The sequence below is a fragment of the Geotrypetes seraphini genome, chromosome 11 (assembly GCF_902459505.1).
Source record: "Geotrypetes seraphini chromosome 11, aGeoSer1.1, whole genome shotgun sequence".
NCBI lineage: Eukaryota > Metazoa > Chordata > Amphibia > Gymnophiona > Dermophiidae > Geotrypetes > Geotrypetes seraphini.
The window spans coordinates 85,629,585-85,657,372 of record NC_047094.1 but is presented as its reverse complement, the minus strand read 5'-3'; the positions used below and the strand labels follow the sequence as shown (position 1 = coordinate 85,657,372).

Below are 27,788 nucleotides of genomic sequence, written 5' to 3'. Positions count from 1 at the left end.
ACTGATGGGTGACCTCCAAGCTAACAAAAAGAGGGATGGTGGGAAGGTTGGCCATTAGGAAAACAAATTTTGCAAAACAGATTGGCCGAAGTGACCATCCCGTCTGGAGAAAGTGTCCAGACAATAATGAGATGTAAAAGTATGAACTGAGGACCAAGTAGCAGCCTTGCAGATTTCCTCAATAGGAGTGGAACGGAGGAAAGCTACAGATGCTGCCATGGCTCGGACTCTATGGGCCGTGACAGAACCTTCCAGTGTCAGTCCAGTCTGAGCATAACAGAAGGAAATGCACGCTGCCAGCCAATTAGACAACGTACGTTTAGAGACAGGGCGTCCCAATTTATTCGGATCAAAGGACAGAAAAAGTTGGGGAGATGATCTATGGGGCTTAGTACGATATAAATAGTAAGCCAGAGCCCTCTTACAGTCCAAAGTATGTAGAGCCTGTTCTCCAGAGTGAGAGTGAGGTTTCGGAAAGAAGACAGGCAGAACAATGGATTGGTTGAGATGGAATGCAGAGACAACCTTCGGAAGAAACTTTGGATGTGTACGCAGAACCACCTTGTCATGATGAAAGACCGTAAAAGGTGGATCCGACACTAGTGCATGTAGCTCACTGACCCTCCTGGCAGAGGTAAGAGCAATAAGGAAAAGTACCTTCCAAGTGAGAAACTTGAAAGAAGTAGTAGCCAATGGTTCAAAAGGAGGCTTCATTAAAGCGGAAAGAACTACATTGAGATCCCAGATAGAGAATGACACGGGGAGCGATCCCCGCAGCGAACCGCTGCGTGGCTGCGGTTTGGCTGCGGGTTATGGTGACCTCATTAGCAAATCGCCGCAGACGCGGGGACAAATCCTTTCACCGCCCGCAAAAACGGTGAATAGATTTGTCCCCGCAGGCCAATGTCCCCCCTTCTAGGAACCGCTATTTACCTGTGTTTCACCTGCACGTTGCCGCATTGACTCCGCCCCCCAATATACTGGCTCCTCATTTGTCAGATCAACCCTTCCTGCCAATAGAACCCGCCCCCCCCCCCCCCGACGATCGCCGGCAGGAAGGTGCTCAGCCCTTCATGCCGACAGAACCAGCCCTCCCCAACGATCGCGGCAGGAGGGTACCCATCCCCTCCTGCCTACCCCAAACCCCCCCCCCCCCCAACGGCCCTCCCGACGATCGCAGCAGGAGGATATCCAACCCCTCCTGCCAGCTCCCCAACAGCCCCCCTATGATCACTGGTAGGAGGGTGCCCAACCCCTCCTGCCGGCCCCCCCAACGGCCCCCTATATCGCCAATAGGAGGGTGCCCAACCCCTCCTGCCTACCCCAACAGCCCCCCCCGACGATCGCAGCAGGAGGATATCCAACCCCTCCTGCCAGCTCCCCAACAGCCCCCCTATGATCACTGGTAGGAGGGTGCCCAACCCCTCCTGCCGGCCCCCCCAACGGCCCCCTATATCGCCAATAGGAGGGTGCCCAACCCCTCCTGCCGGACCCTCCCCCAACAAACCCCGCCATCCCGAAACACCACCCTTAGTCTTACTTTCCAAGTTGGACCGGACAGCTCCTCGCTCGTCTGGCCAGCAGGCCTGCCTCCGTCCAAATGAGGCGGGCCCGCCCCTCCCCTCCCCTGCCTAACCCACAGGATCCTAGGGCCTGATTGGCCCAAGCACCTAAGGCCCCTCCTATAGCGGGAGTGGCTTTAGGTGCCTAGACCAATCAGGCCCTAGGATCCTGTGGGTTGGGCAGGGTAGGGGCGGGCCCGCCTCATTTGGACGGAGGCAAGCCTGCTGGCCATACGTGTGAGGAGCCGTCCGGTCCAACTTGGAAAGTAAGACTAAGGGGGTTCCGGGGTGGGAGGGTTCGTTGGGGGGGGGGGGGTCCAGCAGGAGGGGTTGGGTACCCTCCTGCCGGCGATCTTAGGGGAGGCCATTGGGAGGACCGGCAGGAGGGGTTGGGTACCCTTCTGCTGCGATTGTCGGGAGGGCCGTTGGGGGGGGTCTACAGGAGGGGTTGGGTGCCCTCCTGCCGTGATCGCTGGGGGGAGGGGAGACTTGCAGCCGTAGCCGCGGTCACTATGCTAATCACAATTAGCATAGTGACCGCGATTAGGTACACAATTTGGTACACGATTAGGTACAGCGGCCGCGTCTACTTACCATGTAGGCTAACATTGTAAGCATTAAAAGTACATGTCGTGTTTGTTTTTGTATAGTTATTAACTAATATTTAACTAAGTTTTAAAGTTTTAAAGAATGTTTCCTTTATACGTAAATAAAGAAAAGTATTTAAAATCGTACCCGTTTGAGGCTTTTATATATGCAGCGGTGACGGTGACGGGGCGGTGAATGGGGTTGCAGTGGCGGTGACGGGGCGGTGAATGGGGTGGCAGTGGCGGTGACGGGGCGGTGAATGGGGTGGCAGTGGCGGTGACGGGGCGGTGAAGGGAATGGTGGTGACGGGGCGGTGCAGAGGATGGTGAGACGGGGACGGGGCGGTGACGGGGACCAATTTTTTCACCGTGTCATTCTCTAATCCCAGATAACAGAAGGGCTTTTAAGAGGTGGTTTCAGATTAAAAAGACCTCGCATGAACCTGGATACCAAGGGATGAGCTGAGAGGAGTTTTCCATGGACTGGCTCATGAAAAGCCGCTATAGCACTGAGATGGACTCTGATTGAAGTGGACTTGAGGCCAGAGTCTGACAATGAAAGAAGATAATCCAACAAGGTCTCCACTGCAAGGGAAGTGGGATCATAATGATGAAGAAGACACCATGAAGAAAATCGTGTCCACTTCTGATGGTAACATTGAAGAGTGGCCGGTTTTCTGGAGGCATCCAGAATCGAGCGAACAGGCTGAGACAAGAGTGTATCATGAGAAGTCAGCCCGAGAGATACCAAGCTGTCAGGTGCAGAGACTGTAGGTTGGGATGTAGAAGGGTTTCATGATGCTGAGTAAGCAGAGAAGGATACAGAGGCAGAAGAAAAGGTTCCCTGGAACTGAGTTGAAGTAGAAGGGAGAACCAATGTTGCCTGGGCCACCTCGGAGCAATCAGAATCATGGTTGCTTGATCCCTCTTGAGTTTGAACAAGGTTCTCAACATGAGAGGCAGAGGAGGGAAAGCGTACAGGAACAGATTGGACCAATCGAGGAGAAATGCATCCGCTGCCAGACGGTGAGGAGAGTAAAGTCTGGAGCAGAATAGGGGCAGCTGATGATTGTGAGGAGCTGCAAAGAGGTCTATCTGAGGAGTGCCCCATTGAGCGAAGATGGATTGTAGAGTTACAGGATCGAGAGTCCACTCGTGAGGCTGGAGAATTCTGCTGAGTTTGTCCGCTACGGAATTCTCCTCTCCCTGAATGTAAATAGCTTTCAGGAATAGATGGTGATCTATGGCCCAAGTCCAGATCTTCTGGGCTTCCTGGCATAAGGGACGGGAGCCCGTCCCACCCTGTTTGTTGATGTAGTACATCGCAACTTGATTGTCTGTGCACAACAGGACAACTTGAGGAAAGAGAAGATGTTGGAAGGCCTTGAGGGCATAAAACATGGCTCTGAGTTCTAGGAAATTGATGTGACGCTTCTTTTCCTGGACTGTCCAAAGGCCTTGAGTTTGGAACTCGTTCAAATGCGCTCCCCATGCATAAGGGGAGGCATCGGTGGTTATGACTAGTTGGTGAGGAGGTTGGTGGAACAGAAGACCTCTGGATAGATTTGAGGATACCAACCACCATTGTAGAGACTGACGAAGAGATGATGTCACAGATATGTGTCGTGAGCAAGGATCCGTCGCTTGGGACCACTGGGTGGCTAGGGTCCATTGAGGATTGCGTAGGTGAAGACGTGCGAGGGGTGTGACATGGACTGTGGAGGCCATGTGACCCAAGAGAATCATCATACGCTTTGCTGAGATGGAATGCTGTGGAAGCACCTGCTGACAGAGAGATTGAAGCATTTGAAGACGGTTGGACGGTAGGAACGCTCTCATAAGGACTGTGTCCAAGACAGCTCCTATGAATTGAAGTCTCTGAGTGGGAATGAGATGAGATTTGGGTAGATTGATCTCGAACCCCAGAAGTTGAAGAAACCTGATGGTTTGGTTGGTGGCCTGGAGTACTGTCTGAGATGAACTGGTCTTTATCAACCAATCGTCTAGGTAAGGAAACACCTGAAGGTGGTGAGAGCGAAGAAAAGCAGCCACCACAATCAGACATTTGGTAAACACTCTTGGAGAGGAGGCAAGACCGAAGGGTAGCACCTTGTATTGGTAATGACAACGATTGATCATGAAGCGGAGGTATTGTCTGGAGGCCAGATTGACCGGTATATGAGTGTATGCTTCTTTGAGATCGAGGGAACATAGCCAGTCGCCTTGATTGAGAAGAGGATAAAGAGTGGCTAGAGAAAGCATTTTGAACTTTTCTTTGACCAAAAATTTGTTGAGATCGCGGAGATCTAGAATGGGTCTGAGATCTCCTGTTTTTTTGGGGACCAAAAAGTAACGGGAGTAGAATCCCTGTCCCTTTTGATCTAGAGGGACCTCCTCTATGGCGTTTAGAAGAAGGAGGGATTGAACCTCCTGGAGAAGAAGGAAAGACTGAGGAGTGTGCGAAGCAGACTCTTTTGGTTGACTTGGAGGAGGTAGAGTTTGTTTTTTGTTTTTTTAAATTTTATTTATTGAATTTTTCAATTTTTACAATGTTTGAAATTCAAGTGATATAATTAATTACTATATATCATTGTATCTATCATTAATACAACTTAATTTATAATTAGTATATATTATATATAATCAAAAGTTATACATCCCTCCCCTTTTTCCAATTAATGATTCTAAAAATTATACATGTCCCTCCCCTTTTCTATATAAGTATTATAATTGTGCTAAGAAATCTAATCATTAGAATAATTTGTCAATGGTTGCCAAATTTTATTGAAATTATGAATGTTCCCGTGTTGTAATGCTATTACTTTTTCCATTTTGTATATATGACAGACAGAGTTCCACCAGAACGTATAATTTAATTTGGTATAGTCTTTCCAATTCTGAGTTATTTGTTGCATGGCGACTCCTGTCAATATTAATAGTAGTTTATTATTGTTTACTGAGATCGGACTCCGAGTTCTCATTGCAGTTCCAAATAATACAGTGTCATATGAGAGTCCTACATGATTTTCTAGTAATTTGTTAATTTGGGGCCAAATCATATTCCAAAAGGCATTTACACAGGGACAAAAAAAAATTAGATGATCTAACGTCCCTATTTCTATTTTACAATGCCAGCATCTATTGGATCTAGTATTATCTATCTTTTGCAAGCGCGTAGGGGTCCATAACACTCTATGTAATAAAAACATCCATGTTTGACTCATAGATGCTGACTTTGTAGATCTTAATCTCCAGGACCAAAATCGTGGCCATTGAGACGCAGAAATTGTCTGTCCAATCTCAATACTCCAAATATCCCTAAGACCAGTTTTCTTTTTTTTATTTAAAAATCCATATATCAATTTGTACCATTTTGCGGCTTGGTGACCCAAGAAATCCGCCTGGAAACATAAAACCTGCAGACTATATTGAGTATTAAGATTTTTCCATTCAGGGAACCCTACCTGAATGGCCTGCTTCAATTGCATCCATTTAAAATATTGTGATTTATTTAAGCCAAATTTATTTTGCAATTGTGAAAAACTAAGCAGTGAACCTTCTGAAATGACATCATTTAATGTTCGTATACCTGCACTTATCCATTGTTTCCAGACGATCTTAAATCCGCCAATTTTGATCCTGGAGTTTACCCAAATAGATTGATTTAGTGATTTACAAATTGGATCTGGTGATAGGTTATTTATATATCTTAATGTTTTCCAAGTGTCTAATAATATTCTGTTTTCTTTGTATCTTCTGGGCATTGTTATACTAATTAAATGATCTAAATGTAATGGGAACAGGAGTCGCCATTCTAAATATAGCCAATCTGGTACATTCTCCATGAGATCTGGGAGGATCCAATACATACCCTGTCTTAGAATATAGGCTTGATGGTACCTATAAAAATTTGGAAAATTTACCCCTCCCTCCATAATTGGTCTTTGTAAAGATACTAAAGCAATTCTGGGTCTTTTCCCAAACCAAACAAATTTTGTGATAATATTGTTTAATTTTTTATAAAAGGACCCCTGAAAAAATATTGGTATCATACTCATTTGATAACAAACTACAGGCAATATCATCATTTTAATTGTTTGAATTCTTCCCCACCATGAAAGATGTAAAGGATTCCATTGTTCACACATTTCTGTAATTTTTTTCAATAAAAGTTTTTCATTTTCTTTGACTGTATCATCAATTGTATTTTTGATCATAATTCCTAAATATTTTAATCCTTCCTCTTTCCAAATAAATGAATATGAATCAAATAATCCTTTGGTGCAGTGAACATTAATTGGAAGAATTTCTGATTTACTCCAATTAATTTTATATCCAGAGAATTTTCCAAATTCCTCTAGAAGATTAAGTAAATTTGGAATAGTAATCCCCGGTTCTCTCAAATATAATAAGATATCATCTGCATATGCAGAAAGTTTATATTCCCAGTAAGAAAATGGGATTCCCCTTATCTCCTTAGTTTGATTAATTGCAATTAACAAGGGTTCTAGAACAATATCAAAAAGTAAGGGAGACAAAGGACATCCTTGTCTAACTCCCCTTTGCAAATTAAATTTATCTGATAAATTGTTATTTATATATAATCTTGCACCAGGAGAGCTATACAATGTCTGAATCATTTTAATAAAACCGGGTCCTATTCCAAACCATTCTAGAGATTGATACATAAATTTCCATTCTACTCTATCAAATGCTTTTTCTGCATCCAAAGATAGCATAAAAGTTGGATCATTCATATTTTTTGCTAAATTTAAAGAGTGAAATGCTAATCTGGTGTTATGTGATGAGTGTCTTTTAGCAATAAATCCTGTTTGATGTACATCAATAATGAAAGGAAGAGCTTTTGCCAATCTTATTGCTAGTACTTTAGAAATTAATTTACCATCTACATTTAATAAGGAAATAGGCCTGTAATTTGAAACCAAGGTAGGATCTTTGTTTGGTTTTGGTAAGACAATAATTAATGAATCAGCCATAGTACCTGATATATTTCCATTATTCATTTGATATTGATACAATTTTAATAGATATGGTAAAATAATGTTTTGAAATGATTTATAAAATTCAACCGTATAACCATCACCACCCGGAGCGGATCCAACTCTAAGAGACTTCAATGCTGATTCTATTTCTTTTAAAGATATAGGTTCTTCTAAACTTCTTTTTATATGATCTGGAACATTTGGTCCAATAAATGAATTTAAAAATTTTTGTCCATCTTGTTCTTTATTTTCATAAGATTCAGAAGAATATAAATCTTTATAAAAATCAAGAAATTGTCTTAAAATGTCTTTATTGTTAGTGTGTGTATTACCTTGTATATCTTTAATTGCAATAATCTTGGATTTTCTTTTTTTTGCTTTAAGGAAATTTGCCAATAATTTTCCAGCTTTATTTGAATTTCCGTAAAATTGAACTTGTCTATTAAATAAATCTTTTCTCACAAATTGAGAAGAAATCTCATTATATTTAACTTTTAATTTTAATAAATCTTGTAATGTTTTATTTTCCCATTTTTCAATTAATTTATTTTCTAATAATTTAATTTGTTTTCCTAATTCAAGAAATTGTTTTTTATGTTGTTTATTAATATATGCTGAGTATGAAATAATATTCCCTCTCATTGTTGCTTTAAAAGCGTCCCATAAAATCTCAGCATTAATATTATCTGAATCATTAATTTGAAAAAATTCTTGTATTTTTAATTTAAATTCTTCGAGAAAATTTGAATCCGCTAAAAAAGTATTATTAAATCTCCAAATTGAATTTAAATGTTCAATATCATAATTTTGAAGATTAATCCACACACCAGCATGATCCGAAATTATAATAGGATCTATAACTGCTTTTATCACACGCTGCGCTAGGTTATTAGAAACAAATATATAATCAATTCGTGAAAAGGATTTGTGGACCTGAGAACAAAAAGAAAATTCCTGATCATTAAAATGAAGAATACGCCATATATCTACTAAATCACAAGATTGAATCAAATTATCTAAGCCTAATGATTTCATAATTCTACTTGGTTTTTTATCCAAAATTGGATCCATTACAGCATTGAAATCTCCTGCTACTATTAAATTAGATGTAGCCAGTGGTAAAAGTAATTGTTGAATTTGTTTGAAAAACTCCATTTGATTCGTATTAGGAGCATATAAATTGAATAAATTCATGGTTGTATTTCCCAGATCCATTTCGACATGCACCCATCTACCTAAGGGGTCATAATTTATTAATTTGAAATTCGCATTGCATTTTTTGTTTATCAGAATAGCCACTCCAGCTTTTTTCTTTAAAGCCGGTGCAAATAAACAATTAGAAATCCAACCCCCAGATAATTTTTTAGATTCAGTTTCAGAAAGATGGGTCTCTTGTATGAAGTAGATATCCGCATTTTGATTTTTAAGGAACGATAATATTTTCTTTTTCTTAATAGGATGATTTAAACCATTGACATTCATAGAATAAATTTTTATATCCATCTTATTTATCATTAAATTTTAACCAATATTCTATGATAATATACATGATTAGATCTCAGCACAATTAATATATATTGATTCCCATTCCCACCCTCTATTTTCCCTCCCGACCCTCCCATTATCAATGTTTGTCCTGGAACACACATTGGTCATGCAAAACCTAAATCCCCTCCCCCAGGCAACTAATCATTCATAAAAATATTCTCTAATTCAATACATTTCATATTTCTTTATCCACCTTATTATTCATTTAAACCTTCATTAAATCCCCTTGTATATTATAGTTCATATCAAATTTAATTTGATAAATCATATTAATCTTTTCAAGTCTTAGATATAAATAATATATTACCCCTTCAATAAATTAAATATATTTCATATATAGTTCTAATTTCATATATTCAAATTAGATATTCCTATATATATAATATATATAATAATAAATATTTTAGTAAATCATTTTATATATTTGAAAATCATCATTTATAGTATCGTAATATGTATAGATAAATATTTATATCAAAAAGATTTTATAATTAATACCTATGTTATAATAATTTCCCATTCATTTAACCGAATCCAAAAAATTTTTTCCATTAATATTAGCAGAATTAAATATAGATGTAGTAATTCATATAAATTATAATTGGATAAATCATCTTAATATTTTCAATTCTTAGATAAAAATATATTCTCCCTACAATAAATTTAATATATGTAAAATATAATTCTAATTCCATATATCATATTGTAATAATAACATTTTTAAACATCATCATTTATAATAACCTAATATGTATAGGAATTAAATATCTATGTTATGATAATTTCCACACTCATTTAATCAAATCTAAAATAAATTTTTTTTTTTTCCAATTAATAATAGCAGTATTAAATATATATGCAATAATTCTATAATAGTATTCAATTCAATTATAATGTAAATTTATCATAACATCCAATATATTAATAATAATTGAATCAAAAATTATAAAATATATATATATTTTTTTAAATGGATGGAATAAAATCAAAAATTAATTTAAGTCATAAAATTCAATATATTATAATAAAATTTGAATCAAAAATTGTCATTCTTATTTTATCTTGCATTTTCTATATCCTTTCTTCAGATGAAACTTCCATTTTATTCTGATTATATGTAGACATTAGTTCCTCTTCTTTTTTCTTTCTTTATTTCCATCTATTTTCATTAGATAAATTTGCTTTATTCTGCTTTATTATGTAGACATTGGTTCTTCTTGTGTCAAAAATTTTCAGTTTAGCAGGATCTTGAAAATACATAGATTTATTTCCTGTAGAAATTCTCATTGTAGACGGATAGTAAAGACCATACATGTAGCCCTTTTCTTTTAATTGTTGTCTGAATGTAAGGAATTGTTTCCTTATATTTGCAGTATCTTTAGCAAAGTCAGGAACAAAAATCAGTTTAGATCCTTTATAGTTTAGGTTTTTATTTGCTTTTGCCACTTTTAAGATCTCAAATGCTTGTTGGTATCTTAATACTTTGAAGATCAGAGGTCTAGGAGCTGTCTGGTTTGTTTGTTTTCTTGTGGGGATTCTGTGGGCACGTTCTATCTCCAACGGCCATTTAGAATTCAGCTGCAGCAGTTTAGGCAAAAGATTTTCCAAGAACTGTATAGGGTTTTCTCCTTCAATATTTTCAGCTAAGCCAAGGATTCTAATATTCTTTCTTTTTCCTCGATTCTCCATATCAATTAGTTGATTTTTTAAGGCTGTTACATTTTTCTTTTCCTCTTCATACTTTTGTGTGAAAGTTTCCAACTGACAGATTCTTTCCTCCATCACAGACATTCTTTGTCTGTCAGTTTGGATTTCTTGTTTCAGGTTAATCAACTCTTCCTTCACTTCTGATAATTTGTTGGCATTATCAGTCAGCATTATTTTGATTTTAAATAATTCTGCCATGATGTCAGCTTTTTCATTAATTTCATCTGCTTCCAGCGGGATTGGTATGCTGGACGGCGATACAGGGGTTACCTTTGACCTTTTTGCTGACACTCCCGAAGTACAAGGTTTTTCATTTTTTCCTTGCCTTATCGCTGCCATTTCCGCCGTTGATTTTTATTATTTTTAAGTCAGACAAGTAAATAAATAGTTTTATTTTATTCAGTTGTTGCCTGGGACTCAGGAGCTCTGCGGTTAAGCTGCCATATCGTGCGTGTTCCAAGTTCTAGAATCAGGAGGTAGAGTTTGAAAGTTGAGAGAGTAGCCGTGGTGGATGATGTTCAGGACCCACTGATCTGACGTGATAATTTCCCAACGGCTTATGAAATAAGAAAGGTGTCCTCCTATAGGTTGTGGAAGTCGGGTAGAAGGAGCAAGACTGGCTATGTTTTGGAGAACCAAGTCAAAAGGGCTGGGTAGACTTTTGTGTAGGTGTAGGTTTTACCTGCTGCTGTTGCTGAGGTTGTCTAGCAGCTGGTCGCTGTTGCCTCTGACGTCTAGGCTGTTGTGTATTTTGAGGCAGAGGACGAGCCACAAATCTACGTTGGTAGGTTGATTGTGGACGAAAAGGCCTGGATGGTGGAGGCTTCTTGGTTTTAAGAAGTGTGTCCCATCTGGTCTCATGAGCCGATAGTTTTTGAGTAGTGGAGTCCATGGAATCTCCAAACAGCTCATCCCCTAAGCAAGGTGCATTGGCTAGCCGATCTTGGTGATTAACGTCTAGTTCTGAAACACGAAGCCAGGCTAGCCGCCGCATGGCCACTGACATGGCTGTGGCTCTGGAGGTCAGCTCGAAAGTATCATAAATGGATCTTACCATGAATTTTCGGAGCTGCAAAAGAGATGAACAAGTGTGGTGAAAAGCAGACTTTTTTCGATCATGAAAATATTTCTCAAAAGCAGTGAGATTTTGAATCAACTGCTTAAGGTAGAAAGAGAAATGGAATGCATAATTTCCTGATCGATTAGCTAACATAGCATTTTGGTAAAGCCTTTTACCAAACTTGTCCATAGATTTGCCCTCTCTGCCAGGAGGGACTGAGGCATATACACTAGCCCCTTTGGACTTTTTTAGAGTGGACTCCACTAAAAGGGACTCATGAGGTAGTTGGGGCTTGTCAAACCCAGGGATAGGAATGACCTTATATAAGGAATCCAATTTTCTGGGGGCTCCTGGAATAGTTAGAGGAGATTCCAGATTCTTATAGAATGTCTCTCTCAGAATTGGAGAGGTAATTTAAGGTATTCCTTTGGAGGCTGGTCAAAGTCCAAGGCATCTAGAAAAGCCTTGGATTTCTTTGACTCAGCCTCCAAAGGAATGGAGAGAGAGTCACACATTTCCTTCAAAAATGAAGAAAAAGAAGACACTTCTGGTCTAGAGGAGGCTCCTAAAGCAGATGGGTCCTCATCACCAGAAGAGCATTCTCCCTCCGAAAGAATAGGATCCTCTGAGTCACTCCATAAGTCAGGGTCCCGAACCTGAAAACTCCTGTCTCGAGATTCTGGAGTGGAAGGCTCTAAATGATGGGATTTGCGAAGAGACTTCCCCCGACCTGCCTGATTCGGTACCGGGAGATGTCACTGTACGCACCGGAGCCGAAGTCTGCACAGCCTGATGGTGAGCTCTCGGCTCCGGTGCCAGAATCGGCATGGAGACAGAGGAAACCGACTGTACCGGTACCGACAAAGTGGATGTCGATAAAATAGGACGTTCCACTATCGGTACCGGTGGCTCAGACTGGACTGGTACCGGTAAGGTCGATGCCAGAACTGAAGGCAGGAGGTGCTGTAGCTGTTCTTTGAGTTGCGCCTTCAGAACAGCAGCTATACGCTCCTCAAGGGAAGGCACCGGTACCGTCTTTTTCTTTAATGGTACCTGCGGTGCCGCTCTACGCTCTGAGGATGAGGACCCCGATGTAGAGGGGCTCACCTCTATTGGAGCGGAGCGCTTCCGTGGGCGCCTCGAGGTCGGCAGGATTGGGCTCGCTGCCATCGAGACCGGAGGACGCTCCAACGGGGAAGGCTTCTTAGCCGGCTTACCTGGAGTCGACACCGCCGCGGTATCGCGTGGTGTCGATGATGTGGGTGCCGACTGCGCCGGTGCCGATGTCGGTGCCGGTGTAGAATCAGACATTTTGGCACCAAACAATAATTTCTGTTGGATTTCTCGATTTTTAAGAGTTCTCTTTTTTAAAGTTGCACAGCGGGTGCAGGTTGACGCTCGATGGTCGGGACCAAGACACTGGAGACACCAATTATGAGGATCAGTTAGTGAAATTGGTCGTGCACACCGCTGGCACTTTTTGAAGCCGGGTTGGGGGGGGCATGAATGTAAAAACGGCTTCAGCCAAATCGAAGGCCGAGGCCTCGATGATGGCTAAAGGCCCCGCCGGGGCAAAACCGAAAATAAGGCAAAAAAACAATAAAGTTTTTTTTTTTTTTTTAAAAGAAAATAAAGAAAAAAGGAAAGGAAATAATATTTCCTCAACAAGTTTTCGCGAGCGGGAAGTTTCACAAAAATTCTCTCACAACGGCCGTTGAGAGAGACGCGTCTTCTTAGCTCCGCGGAAACTAAGAAACTGGGGACCGCGCGCCTCTGTCGGGCGGGAAGGCACTCGCGCGTGCGCGGTGCGGCCTACCAGAACTTTCTAAGTTCTTAGAGTGCAATCACTCTAAAATTGTCCGTACCGGGGCTCCGTCGGTGCCGTCACCCATCAGTCAAGAATATGCTGCCTGCTTGTCCTGGGATAATTAAAGTATTTAAAGTCAAAATGTGCCTCACAGGGACAGGTTAATGCTGTCTCCTCACAGATTCTGCCGTCTGCACCAGGGCAACATTCACCCTATCATTCACCCTATAATCCATGTAGTCAGTTTATTGAAAAACAAAACACTGTTTTTGTAGCAGGTCAGCGAAAAGGTAAACTAGCTACAGATGTAGAACAGGAAGAAGAACCGACAAACGAAAGTGAGGAAAATTCATTACCAGGCCAGAGCAATACCAATAGTACCCCTATAAGTGACACAGCTCTAGTAACTGTAGTGCTGCAGGGACATATGAAAGATAGTGACATTGAAAGAATAGTACAAAAAGTGGGCCCTATGCCTTTTACCATAAATGAATGGTGCAAATGGGCTACTGACATATTGATTCACTGGGGTCTAGGGAAATACAAAAGGACCAATGCAGATTTTGATAAGCTTATGCACCTAGCCCTGGGTCCACATTATTATAAATTTGGATCTCTTGTTCATCCATATCAATTTGTAAAGATGGGCATCGAACAACTATTTTGCTGCACCTCTTTGCAAGTACTTAGAACTCTTTCACCCCTGCCAACCGATACACCAGAGCTGTTTGCATATAGAGTGTGGGTAATCAACGCGGTACTTAACGAACATGAACATTGGCCCATTTCTTCAGATTATGGTCAGAGAGAACAAAGAATTCCTATTAGAATTATTATCTCCTGAGATTACTAAACACCTTCTGTTGTTCTCGGAGGACCCTAAAACTACGCCTTTTGACACTTTACTGCTCAGGATTGGGTCTGTGTGGAAGACCCAGCCAGCTCAAATTATTTCAGTTTGAGAAGCTAGAAGGTGGCGTGCTGAGGGAGCACCCCAATACAATAAAACACCACACACAGGAAATAGAGGGCATGGCAGAGGTAGTTACAGAAATGCCTCCACTTACATTCCTTTCCATGAGCTCAGAGCACAGACAGAAGCATTAGAAAAAGAGAAAATGAAATGGGAACAGGACCGTCACACAATGCAGATAGAATTGGACAGAGTAAAAAGTGATTTGATAGCTAGGAACAACTGTGCTAGTCCATAGGGATGTCCTGACTCTCTGTGTCCAAATGCCAAGGTGACTCAGGCCTTCACAGCCCAGCCAGACTCCTTTCACTTACCTGTGGACTCACTTTTGGAGACGCAGGATAAGGGAAAGAAGTCAGACTCAGAATTCAGCTTGAGGTATGTGGCATCTTTGATTTTGGACATTTGCGGCCGCCCCAATGTTAATACTACCATAGAGGGTCAGGATAAATTAACTTTGATTGATACAGGGGCTGGAATCAGTTTTACAGATTGAGCGCCTCCTACTGGAGATCAGAAAAATATGGAAATTTGTGAGATTCAGGATCTAAATGGCACAGCTTCAAAGTGTGTGTCTATCCCACAAAAGGAACAAATAAAAGACATTGTAGAAACTACTGCCAGCATGAGTGAAAATACAGACAAAGAAATAGTTGAAGTGGCTAGTCTTGTATTGGGTATAGGAATTCCTTTGCAGTTAGCCACACAGTGTTGCCTGCCAGTGCAGCAGCATGATCGTAGTGTAACTCACTCAGAGGCTGCAGATGTTTCTGTTTGGGCACAAGATTGTGGGAAAAGGTATAATGAAATTTTGTTTGAGGCCGAAGATCCTCAACCACAAACACAGCAACCAGTACTTCCTCCAGCAACAGAACTGGTGCCTAAGATGGAGGAGAGGGTCTGAGTGGACCTCTCTCTTTAGCATATGGCTCTCCAGCTTGGTCAGATGCTAAACCAGAGGGCTTTGTTAGGCTCACTATACACTCTCAGGCCCTAACTAAGATTTCAAAGCCTGTAGTACCAGTGGCAGCCTCTTACTCTGACATTACTGTGAAACTTAATCCTAAATGTGCATTTTTCTCTGTCCTAGACATGACTAATTATTTCCAGAATTTGCCCCTTGCCTCTGAATGCCAGGACACGACAGTGCAGACAAGACGACAAATTTAGCCTGCACCTGACTTCTGCACCGCAGTGCCCACTCCTCCGAGTGCAGTGGGACCCAGGTGGCAGACATGTGGTCAAGGTCGGCCGGAATGGAACAAGGATGAAGTTTGCTCTAAGTGACCTTGAGGATACGGCTAATTTGAAATGTTTTTTTCTTTTTCTTAGCAGCAGTTCGGACTCATGTGTTCATCTTTGTTTTGGGTTTTTTTTTAACAATGTGTTTATTTGCAGAGTTAAATTCAGCCCTGCACACTTGACAGAGGGAAGAATAGCCTCACGCCTCAAACTTTGTGTTTTATGTTTTGTCTGTGCCATGTGGTCTGTGTTTTGTCTATTTGTTTTAGTTTGAGGGGTACCCCAGGATACATAATATTGGCCATTTCTAGAGCTCTTTTCCCCATTCTTTTTTTTAACTAGCCCAATTGCACAATGTTCTTTTTACCTATTGTTTCATATCCTAAATGTAGCTTAGTTAGGGGTTATATTTTTAAGTAAAGGTTTTACTTTATACCGTGTTTATTCTATGATCCTCACTAGATTCAGTACACATTTCCGACATAATTTTTTTATATATACATTCAGGACAGAATTATGGTCTCTCTGAATTGCCATAATAGTTATATGCAGCACACAAAAACATATCTTTTTGGAATGTCTGATTAAGAACCTTAAGTACCTGAATATTGTCTGTCTTTTGCCATAACTATACCAAGTAAATGCATTAATATTGTTACATGTTGCCACATTCAGTACAGGCAACCTGGTCTCTCTCTATATATACATTCAGTACAGGCAACATGGTTTCTCTCTCGTTTTCTATCTCTTCTTTGGATCACACTGGAGTACAGCTGCTGAATGATATCTGGACTCTTTTCAAGCCGGTTTATCCCTCCCTGTATGCACCGACATCATTTCATCTCAAGGGTGAACACCACTAGTTTCCAGTGACTGACAGATCCTGTGCAAACATCATTTCATCCCAAGTGTGCATCTCACCAGTTTAAAGAGACTGCCGGTTCCTGCTGGACTAATTCAGCTTCCTGCTCCCTGTCCGCAAAGATCTCCTACTCCTCTACTTCTTCACACACGTTGTACTACCTTGGAGCTGGACATTTTTGTTTTCACCTATTCTTTCCACAAAACGTTTCCTGTTTGTTGGATCTACGGATTCATGATAGCCATCTTTCTATGAACGCTTTGCTGTACAGTTCAACCTATTTACTGAATAATACCTGGTGTAGTCATTCACCTCTGTCCTCCATCACCATTAATGGGACAACCTACTCCACACCTCTGGTTACTAATGATTCTATGGACATTCCAGACTTTATTTCATATGCTGTGCATCCACTACCTCTTGATATGGGGAACAAGACATTTATCACTTTTGAAAATGGACACATTGCACAAACTGTAGAAAATTTGCTACGAGACTCATGTCTCAGTTTGGGAACTTTTCTTTGAGTATTCGCCCACTGCAAACCACGTATTTAATGTTTTAATTCACCCTATCATTATCTTAATTCTTGTACAAATTTTGCTATGTATTATTATGATTTTCCTTTGCTGTAAAGTGAAACACATGTACATTTCTTTACAACGCATATCATACAAAGTTCCTTCTAGCTTTTAAGGCAGTTATACATGTATTTCCAGTATCTTCTCTGACACTTGCTAATTTGGTTCTAATTTGGTTTTGATTTGGCATGGCCATACCAGGGTCAGACATAATATATTATCTCATATCCCATACTGGTACCTTTATGCCTTAACCTCTGAGAAAGCTTCCTGCATCCCTTATGCACCGTTCATTCGTTCAACGACAGGTAAGATATAAGCATACTGGGGTCCCCGCCCAGATGACGGACTATACAACCTAAGACAGAGGTTTGAACTCATAATGGGAACTGTTTATCTTCATAGCCTGGAGATTCTTCAGGACAGGGGACGTGCGGCTATAATGTTGGAGGTAAGAGAGGCATCTGCTAATTGCAGACTGGCTGTAAGTACCACAAGCTTCCCTTCATTTCAAAGAATAAAAAGAAAAATTTTTTTAAAAAAAAGTATGGGAGATGTCAGCATAGCTATCGCTAGCAATCAGCATAACTTATGTCAGCAAAGGCCTATGGGAAATTATATCAATCTGACTTTGACATGTGAATGTAGATAGACCCTGAGTGTAGGCAGACTGTTTCATATAACCCAAAAAGACGGTTTTAAGTAGCCCTGATTGAATCATGATTAGCTAAAAGGTGTTAATGTGTTAATGTCTGATTAAGAGGGTGCTTAGGACAATGGGTCCAGGTGCACAGATAACTAAAGTTAATCAGAAACTATTGTCAGAGGCATACTGGAAATTACATTTGACCATAGCCTATTCTTCGGCTGTCTAGCACAAGTTTACTAAGGAGGGGGAGATTTAACTTCTATTGAAGCTCAATAGTTTTCTATATTCAGAATAGGATGCCTCCTCTCTGCAACACACAAGAAGCTCTCTCTTTCTCTGTCTATCCTTCTCTTTATCTATGGAACACGAAGCATGGACCATCACCCCATCCCCCTTTTCTCTCTCTCTGCCTTTCCCTGGAACTTCAGGCTTCTATGTCTCTCTTTTCCTCTGAACTCTGTAAGGCAGGGAAACTGCGTTGCTCTCTCATTAATTGTAATGCTTATAAATATTGCTTTTCTGTAAGCCTATTTCTATAATATATTCTTTATGCAATCACCTCTGGCTGTTGCCTTTTTGATTCTACTTCCTGGTGAATCTTCAGTGAGGGAACTGAACCTGGGACCTGGCGTGTGTAAGGGCGCCTCTCAAGTGACCCCACCAACCATACATTGTGGGGGCCACTAACCAACCTTACAGTGAGGACACTAAGGAAGTAACTATAGAACTGGTGTCTTGTTAGCACATACAATTATGATAGGACAATGTTGCTGAATATCCATATTTTTTATACTTATCTGAACAGTGCTAGGGCAGAGTCTACACTTATCCGGTTAGCTGAGATAAGTTATCCAGTTAGAGGACTAAATATCTGTATAAAGTTTTAGCAGCATAAAATCTGTTCTAACTTTATTGGGATTATTATCTGGATAATAATACCAATCACTGCTGAATTTGAATATTCAGCATCAGTCACTATCTGGATAGCAGTGCTGAATATCCAGATTTAGTTGTGGCTCATAATCAAAACGTAAACACATCTAAAAACCCGCCTAACTCAGCACTTTCTAGACATGTCGAGGGAATTTTATGCCTCTGAATGCCCAGAGCTGAAAGGAGCCTATCTGGAGGAGTGGTTAGGGTGGGATGTCCTGTAGGGATAATCGAATGTTTTACTAGACATCCTGGGCGAAACTTAAATGTTGTGAGTTAGACGATGTAAAAACATATATAAGTGCCAAAAAGGTATCCAAAGTGACCAGATAACTACTGCACAGACAAAGTAAAGACCCACACACATTCCCCCAGTGTTCATTGACCCCCTCATACTCCCACAAAGATCAGAATTAAAAAAGTACATAACTGTCTCCAGAACATCAGCACCTGGTATAGGAAAGCCTAGAAGAGCTGCACACAGGTGTCTTAAATAGCTTGTGGGGTGGGCTAGTGAATCATAGAGAGGACGACCCAGGCCCATAAGCCAATCTAACCACTACATTTATGGTGGAACATATGCGCCCACCAAAACCCCCCCCAAAACCCTATTCTAATGCCATATAGGTGCCAATTGCAACAATAAGGGCTATTGGGGTTGTAGTGGGTTTTAGGGGGCTCACCATAACCTATAAGGCAGGGGTGTCAAAGTCCCTCCTCGAGAGCCGCAATCCAGTCAGGTTTTCAGGATTTCCCCAATGAATATGCATGAGATCTATTAGCATACAATGAAAGCAGTGCATGCAAAGAGATCTCATTGCATATTAATTGGGGAAATCCTGAAACCCCAACTGGATTGCGGCCCTCGAGGAAGGACTTTGACACACCTGCTATAAGGGAATTCTGGTGAGATGTTTATCTGGCACCCTTTTTGTGAAGTTTACAGCAGTCCCTCTAAGATACCCCACTGCTCTGTCGCCTGGGTGGCCAGTCCATTACAAGATTGGCCCCTCCCACATCCAAATGGTCTTGTTCTGGGCGTTTGGGCACTTGGACAAAATTTTGGTTGAAAACGTGGTATGGTGGTCTGGACAAACAATAGCCTGAACATCCAGATAGATGATTTTCTAAAAACAAACAAACAAAAAACAACTATATTCTAGATTCATTTTTTCAAAAACAGGCATTTTCCCTTTGCTGACTTTGAGCATCTAGTGCCATCCGCCCAAATCAGATTTAGACATATGTTTTGATTATGTCCCTCTAACCATCCTAGCTGAATATTGACCCATGTCCACCAAATAACATGGACCAGTACTATGCAATGCTTTAAAAATTAACATACAGATTTTAAACTGAACACAGTAAACAACTGAAAGCGAACATTGCATGATCTTCAGCATGATGAAGAAAGCTTTCATCACAAAAGCATATGGTTGTCTTACTTGTCAAAACTGTCACTGCTTCGGATAAAAAAGTCTAATTTCTGCTTTGCATAATCAATGACATCAGCATGAAGCTCCACCCCATGGTTAACACCAAATGGACCTATAGACAACAAGAAAGTAAAGAACATAATCATGACAAAGGTCCATAGAATTCAGCACCAGCTAATTCAGTCACAAGCACTCAGCTGGATTTCAAACAGACCTACTCCTGGTTGCTTATACCCAGAGAAACCATACAGGCTTAGTAAAACTACTGTTTGATGGTTTAGAGAATTTTCTTTCAATTGCTTGACCAAACCTCTTTCAAGCCCTGCTATGTCAGATACCTCAACCACATGCTCCTTGCACTTAGTGACAATTTTTTTTTCCAATTTGTTTTAAATCTGCCACCTACTGTTGCAGTTTTATAGAGCATCCTCCAGTCCTAGTAGTGTTGCAAATGAAAAAGAGCCATTCTCTATTAACTTGTTCCAAACCAATCAGGATTTTGTAAGACCTCTACATATTCCCTCCAAACTGAAGAACTCTAGCCCATTTGGTTTTGTCCCACAGAGGAGTTACTCCATCTTCCTTTATCATTTTGGTTTCTCTTCTCTGAACCTATTTAAGTTCAACTTTAACTTTTTTTTGATATGGGGCAACCAACTTGGCTTTTCTCAAAAATGTAACTCCTCCCCCCTCTCTGGTACCCAAAACCCCCCTTTTTTCTCCTTTCTTCTTAACCCACAACCATCCTTTGGAGTTCCATTTTATCTTAATCCTGTAAACCGTGCCGAGCTATACGATCGTGGAGAAGATGCGGTATACAAACCTAAGGTTTAGTTTATATAGTACTCAAGATACACAGCCACATTATGGAGTAATCCAAGAGCATTAGAGAATTGTCTATTTTATTTCCATGTCTTTCCCAATAATTCCTATATTTTATTTGCTTTTTAATGCAGCATATTGGTATAATATTTCATCATGTTGGGCATGGAAAGATTAGGTTTTACCTTCGTAATCTTCTTTATTGTAAACCCTCACTCTATTTCTGAACACTCGGGTAGTGAATCCCATCTCGTGAGATCTCTTATAAGCCCCTCTGGACCCTGTTTTGAGCTTTTGGAGGACTTTGGCAATGAATCACGGCTGTGTTTTGCTGGGGACAGACTTGTGCTGCTCCCTGGCACAATTTTTGACTTTTGTTACAGGTCCATGGATACACTGAGCATCACAACCCCCTGAAGGGGGGGGGGGGGGGCAAAGCAGATGCTACCTCCCTCCTTATGCACCGCGCGGCATGTGGAACACAGATGCTCCTCCAATAGCTATCTACTGCAAACAGTGCATGAATCTACAGAATCTTGCCCTGAGGAGTCCATCCCGATTGTTTTTGAACAAAAAATAGGTGTTTTGAGGCAGATAGATGATTTAAATTCAAATCAGGAAATCCAAGATGGCCACCATAGAAGTGATTTTAGTGCCATAAACAGCCTGGGAATGGCAAGCTAAAATTAAAAAATTGTCAATTTTAGGATTTTTCAGGTGGGGGAACCTAGGACTACCCACCGAACATCCCAAAATGCAATTTTTGAGACATTCCCAAATAGATCTCACAGGCTGTCACAGCTTGTTGCTCACTGTACCATGCTGTGTGCTGGAAGCTGCAAAAGCTTACAGGGAGATCCTCTTGCTCAAGAAGCCTGAAACCTGGACTGCCTGTTTTTTCTCACTGCCTCTCGGGTCCAGTGCACCAGCTGGAGACCTCCAACCCTCCCAGAATCCTTGCATACTAAAGGGTGGAGGAATGCAGTCGGCCCTAATCCTAGATAAACCACTAAGGAACCACACAGTGTGTGCTCAAATCCGCTAGTGAACGAACCTGGGGTGAGCAATACTCCAGGGGAATGCTCCCTGAGCCACAAACTGAGAATGCAGACAGTCTAGGTGGCTGCACTGCAAAGCTGTCAATTCCCTGGAAGCAGACTTTGTCCTTGAAGTCTGCAATCTCCCGCAGCTAGAGTTGTCCGCCAAAGTTATCCTCTGCAGTACGAAAGTATGTGAAGTAGCAGAAAAATATTGTAGTTAGAGAAAAGACTAGTTCCTACTGTCTCGCTTGTATGAAGACAAGTGGAAGTTGGAGGGCAGTCTAGATGTAAGATAGGAGAAGCAAAACTATGCAAATGAAGCTTCCTACACGAGATCTCACAAGATAGGATTGACTACGTAAGTGTTCAGGAATAGAGTAGGGTTGTACAAGAAAATGCAAATGCACTCACTTCCAGACAAAGGATCCTGGAGTCAACATGAAACTCAGCATAGAAAAGATCTTAGGAGTCATTGTGGAAAACACATTGAAATCCTCAGCTCAGTGTCAGGCAACATTATAATAGGTCCTTGCTAAGAAAGGACTAGATTCATAAAGCTAAACCATTCGTGTACCGATAGGTTTGCGACCCGATTTTACTCCGGCCCAATTCACTTACCTCTCTGCCGATCTGATTCCGATCCGCGCATGCAAATGAGGGGAATGGCATGCAAAGTAGGCAGGGACGCGATTCACAACACAAATTTTACAATCCAACTGGGCTGGCCGATTAACCCAAGAAGCGACTACTGGGGACCAGTCGCAAACGTCCTTTCCAACTCTCCAGCTCCATTGCCGCCCTGCTCTCTGCCTTGCTCTCTGCTGCCCCGAATCACCGCCTGAATTTCTCCTGCCTGCCGCCCTGCTCTCCCCCGAATCTCTCCTGCCCTTCCCCGCACAGCGAGCCCATGGTTTTAACCCACAGGTTTAAAGCAGGTTAAAACCACGGGCTCGCTGGGCTAAAAAGAAAAGTTAAAAAAAAAAAAAAAGTTGCAGCTCGGACGGGTCTTAGACGCATGCACAGACTATCTACAGATGGTTTGTACATGCGTCAGGATCGCACACCAGCGATCTGTGCCGGCAGATGGGGGCGTTCCTCTGATTGCCCCCATTTGTATATTACTGGTTGTTGAATCCATCAGACCTGCCCAGATTGGTCACGATCGGGCAGATTAGTGAATCTAGCCCAAAGAGTACTTAGAGCTTCATGCACAACAGGATCACTTACAAAACAACACAGTTTGTGTACTTTCTTTCCCTAAACTGCATAAAACTGCAATTGAAATGATAAGCAGGGTACTATTTTACAGATTTTAGGCTTCTTGCAAGATATGAGAAGATTATATTGTTACCTCAATAATCTTTTGTTAACACGGCATACAAGTCCTGACAAGTGGGTTAACTCCCCCAAATCACAAGCTGTTGCAAAATGAATCATATATTTTTTCTTCTGCTCCACCTCCTTCCCCAGTGGGCTGTACTGCACTTCTTCAGTTTGTACCAAAGCAGTTGATAATCCCTACAATAGGAAACATAAGAAGAAGGGGCATGGGGAACTTCCCCAACAAGACACTTCCGTTCTGCTCAGTAGTAAGTATAACAATGTTAATCCAAGCATATCATATAAAACAAAGTGAAACAAATAGGCCACCTATCAGAGTGCAACCAGCACTAACATTTATGTAGTTGGTATACTCTCAATTGCATTTATAACAATGCAATGGCATAATACATGAGAAGATCTCAAGTTCTGGACAGACATACTTGTCCGAGCCATTAAGCAGGCAAATAATTACACAAATAGGGTGGGGAGTCAGGACTCGTATGCCATGTTAACAGAAAGAAGATTATCAGGTAAGAATCTAATCTTTCCTTCCGTTACACAAGGCATACAAGTCCTTACAAGTGGGACATATCAAAGTAGTCCTTGGAATCTAAGGGTAGGGCAGATAAGCCTGCCCTTAACACTGAGAATCCCAAAGTGACATCCTTTTGCGTTGCTATATCCACTCTATAAAACTTTGTAAATGTGGATCATGTAGCCACTCTGCAAATCTCCTCAAGCGGGATTGCTCACCGCCCATGGCATGAACTCTCAAAGATACTGGTGGCTGTTTACCACAGCTAACGTACGCTGATGTTATCGCCATGTGAATCCATCTGGAAATAGATGCTTTAAATGCTGGCTTGCCCTGCCTGGTCTTATTAGTTAGGACATAAAGATGGTTGGAGAGCCGAAAGTCATTTGTCACTTTGAGATAATGGAGAACTCTCCTCACATCCAGTAACTTTCAACAGTTTGCCATATTTCTTCAAAATTGTGAGCTGAAATGCAGGCAGTCGAATCTCTTGATTGACATGAAAAGCCAAAACTACCTTCATCAAAAAGAAAGGAACCATGTGCAAAGTCCCCAGCTTCTGTAATCTTAAGGAATGGCTCTCTGCATGAAAGTGCCTGCCACTCTGACTCATCTTGCTGAGGCGATAGCCACTAGAAAGACTCTCTTGACCACCAAATCCAACAGAGACACATCTTGTAAAGGCTCATACAGAGCCTTCTGAGACCCTACAACACAAAGTTAAAGTTCCATGATGGAAAAGGTTGTCCTTCAGGAGGATGAAGCCTGAGCGCCTCGTTCAAGAATTTGGCTATTTCTGGATGAGAAGCCAGAGAATCCTTTTCCAATTTGGCTCTTAAACTCAACAATCCAGTTACCCGAACCTTGAGAGGTCCAACTGCTAGACCCTTTTCAAGCCCAGCATGCAGAAATGCTAGGACTACTGAAATCAGAACTCTGAAGAATTCCATATTGTCATTAGCGCACCAAAGCTGAAGCATTTTTCAGGCCTTAACATATGCTGCAACTGTCACTGGCTTCTTAGCTCTAAGGAGAGTAGCTATAACCACCTCCAAATACCCTTTCTGGGCTAAAGCTGTGCGCTCAAGAGCCATGCTGAAGACCAAATCATTCTGGATTTTCCCTGGGAACCAGACCCTGTGACATTAAATCTATACGTACCGGTAATTTGAGACCTTTGTCTCTGCAGACACACCAGATCTGTGTACCAAGCCTGTCACTGTCAATTCGGAGCTGCCGAATTTACCAATCCTGGGTGGAGAGCTATTCTGTGGAGAACCCAGCCTATCATAGGCCACAGGGTAAAAATGTACAGCAGCTCTTTCTCTGGCCATGGTTGCATTAAAGCATCCCATCCAGTGCTTCTGGACTCGAATTTTCAGCTGAAGAAACTATTTGCTTTCTTCTTCACGGCTGAAGTCATGAGATTGACTGTCAATTGTCCCCAGTGCTGCACAAAGCATTGAAAGGCTGCCCGGTACAATGACCATTCCCCTGGGTCCAAAGTGTGCTGGCAGAGATAGTCAAATTGTACATTTTCCACCCCTACTACATGAGTCACAGATGTACCAACAACATATGTTTAATAATGAATTGATGATATCATAATCCAAATAAAATGGCCCGTCATTTGTATTTGTGTGAGACTTTTGGTTGTCATCCTATCAGTTTTGTAGGAAGCCAAAATGCTCCCAAGGCTTGAATGTTTAAAACTACACTTTTGTGTCTCGTAGGTTTTTTTCTTGGCCTCCTCTGGAGATAGAGATAAGAAACGAGGTGGTATGTAGCCTGTTCATGGAGTTATTTAGACCAGACACTTCTTATGTCCAGGTAAGCTGAATCTGAAGGGGATCTGTCTGCAGGGACCAGGATGACAATAGGGTGTCTTGGGTGCATATCAGCCTTCACCCAAGGAACCACTTGTTTGGTTGGTAGTACCACACTGTAGGTGCTAGCATTGTCAAGAGGCTTGAAATTCATCTCCAGATCTTCTATTTGCATGGCTTGGGAAGAAAAACATGGCCTTCCACCATACTGAACCAAGTTCCCAAATACTCTAGGGACTGGGAAGTTGACTATCCAATTCAGGTTCTGCAGCAGTTGGACCACTTTCACTACTGCCTTTTCTCCCTCTGACTTAGACAGGGCTCTGATCAACCAATCGTCCAAGTACAGATGCGATTTGACACATGCGCAGAGCCCTAACGGCAGTGACAAGGGAAGCATCCTCCTGTCACTGCTGTTAGGGCTTCTTTTTTATATGGCACAGATGTGTGTGTTACACACACAATCTGTCCCATTAAAAAAAAGAAACCCCCAGCACTGTCCAGCTGCCACCGCCCCACCCCCCCCCCCCCCCCGAGACCCCCAAAATGTCAGGAGGGATAACCAATCCCTTCTGCCACACAGAACACCTCCGCACCATGGTCATCATCCCCACCCCGGAGCCAATGCCCCCTGCCCCAAACTCCCCCCCCCAAAAAAAAAAAATGGCAGGAGGGATGCCCACTCCCTCCTGCCACTGGACGCCCCCACCCCGAACCTCCCCACGAACCTTCCCCATACCTTATTAAAATATTGGAAGCAGGAAGTCCGCCCTCAGGTTCCTGCTTCAGGCCCGCCTATCTAAATGGCAGTCCTTCCCCTTCCCAGTGCATCATTTATTTATTTATTTCTTCCACTTGTGCGTCGTACATACCTATACAAGCTCTTGGCGACATTACAGAGGAAGGGGTTAGAAGAGGGTAGGGAGGACAATGGAGGGCAGGAAGATACAGGAGGAGAAGATGATACAAGTGATTAAATGTAAAATAGATGAGTTTTCAGTTTCTTCCGGAATTTGATGTGGTTAGGTTCCGTCCTGGTCATTTCAGTAAGGTCATTCCAAGTTTTTACGCCTAGAAAGGTGAACATGGAGTGGAAAACACACTTGTATTGTAGATTTTTTGTGGAAGGGAGATTTAGAAGTATTCTGTTGAGGGTTCTGCGGGAAGTATACCATGCCTTGAAGAGCTGGATGAGAGGGGTTGCGGAGTTTCCATAAAGTATACGGTGAATGATGCATGAAGTTTTGAAGGTTATTCGTGACGGGATGAGTAGCCAGTGTAGTTGCCTGATGAAGGCTGTAATCGAGTCATATTTTCTCAGGTTGAAGATTAGTCTGACAGCAGTGTTTTGGATGAGTTGCATTTTGTGAATCAGAGTGATGCTGATTCCCACGTAGATGGAGTTGCAGTAATCAAGTTGTGGAAGTATCATCAGCTGTACAACTAAGGCAAAATGGTGTTGGTGAAAGTATGGTCTGATTAGTCTTAGTTGTCTCAAGGTATAGAGTTATTTCTTTCGGAGACTGGAAATTTGTGGTTCCATGGTAAGTGTGGAGTCCAGGATGCAACCTAGGATTTTGGAGGATTTTTCTACAGGGAGGGTTTTGCCCGATCGAAGAGTAATGCTTATTGGTGCCGTCTGTTGGGGTGTGTGGAAGTATATAACTTTGGTTTTAGTTGTGTTTAATTTTAGTTTGTTGGTAGTCGCCCAGATTTGGATTCTTTCAATATTATGTGAGACTTTGTTGGTGATGTCCAAGTGATTGCTGGTTATGGGAATAAGGAGAAAGATGTCATCTGCGTAGGATAATATGCTCTCGTCTTCAAACTTGATGTTACCTAGAGAGCTCATGAAGAGATTAAATAGGATGGGGAGAGAATGGAGAGCCCTGTGGCACACCACAGAAGGCTATTCAGGGGTTGGAGATCTCTCCATTTAGTTTGACAATTTATTCCCTTTTTTTCAGGAAATCTGAGAACAATCTTAGCAATGTGCCTGTTATGCCAATTTCTGACAGTTTTGTTATTAGTAGGTGGTGGTCTACTGAATCAAAGGCTGCTGAGATGTCAGATTGGAGGAGTATTGCTTGACTTCCTGTACTGAGTAGTTGTTTGTTTTTGGTGATCAAGGTGAGGAGTAGAAGTTCTGTGCTGTGCTGTTGCCGGAATCCGAATTGGGATGGGTAGAGGCATGAGAGTTGTTCAATGTAGGTTGTGAGCCGTTTGCATATGTGGGTCTCAATGATTTTTGTCAGGATGGGTATGCCTGCAATGGGTCTATAGTTTGAGGCT

The 27,788-nt window shown here is 41.7% G+C and overlaps 1 protein-coding gene across 4 annotated transcripts in view; it reads right to left on the bottom strand.

Annotated features, from left to right (window-relative positions):
* Positions 1 to 27,788, bottom strand: part of PCMTD2 (protein-L-isoaspartate (D-aspartate) O-methyltransferase domain containing 2) — a 120,580-nt gene that overhangs the window by 78,343 nt on the left and 14,449 nt on the right. For all 4 annotated transcript variants that reach the window (XM_033963571.1, XM_033963568.1, XM_033963572.1 and 1 more), the window contains one exon: positions 19,960 to 20,062. In XM_033963571.1, the coding sequence (XP_033819462.1) occupies positions 19,960 to 20,062 (103 nt within the window). The remainder of the gene's footprint in view (positions 1 to 19,959; positions 20,063 to 27,788) is intronic.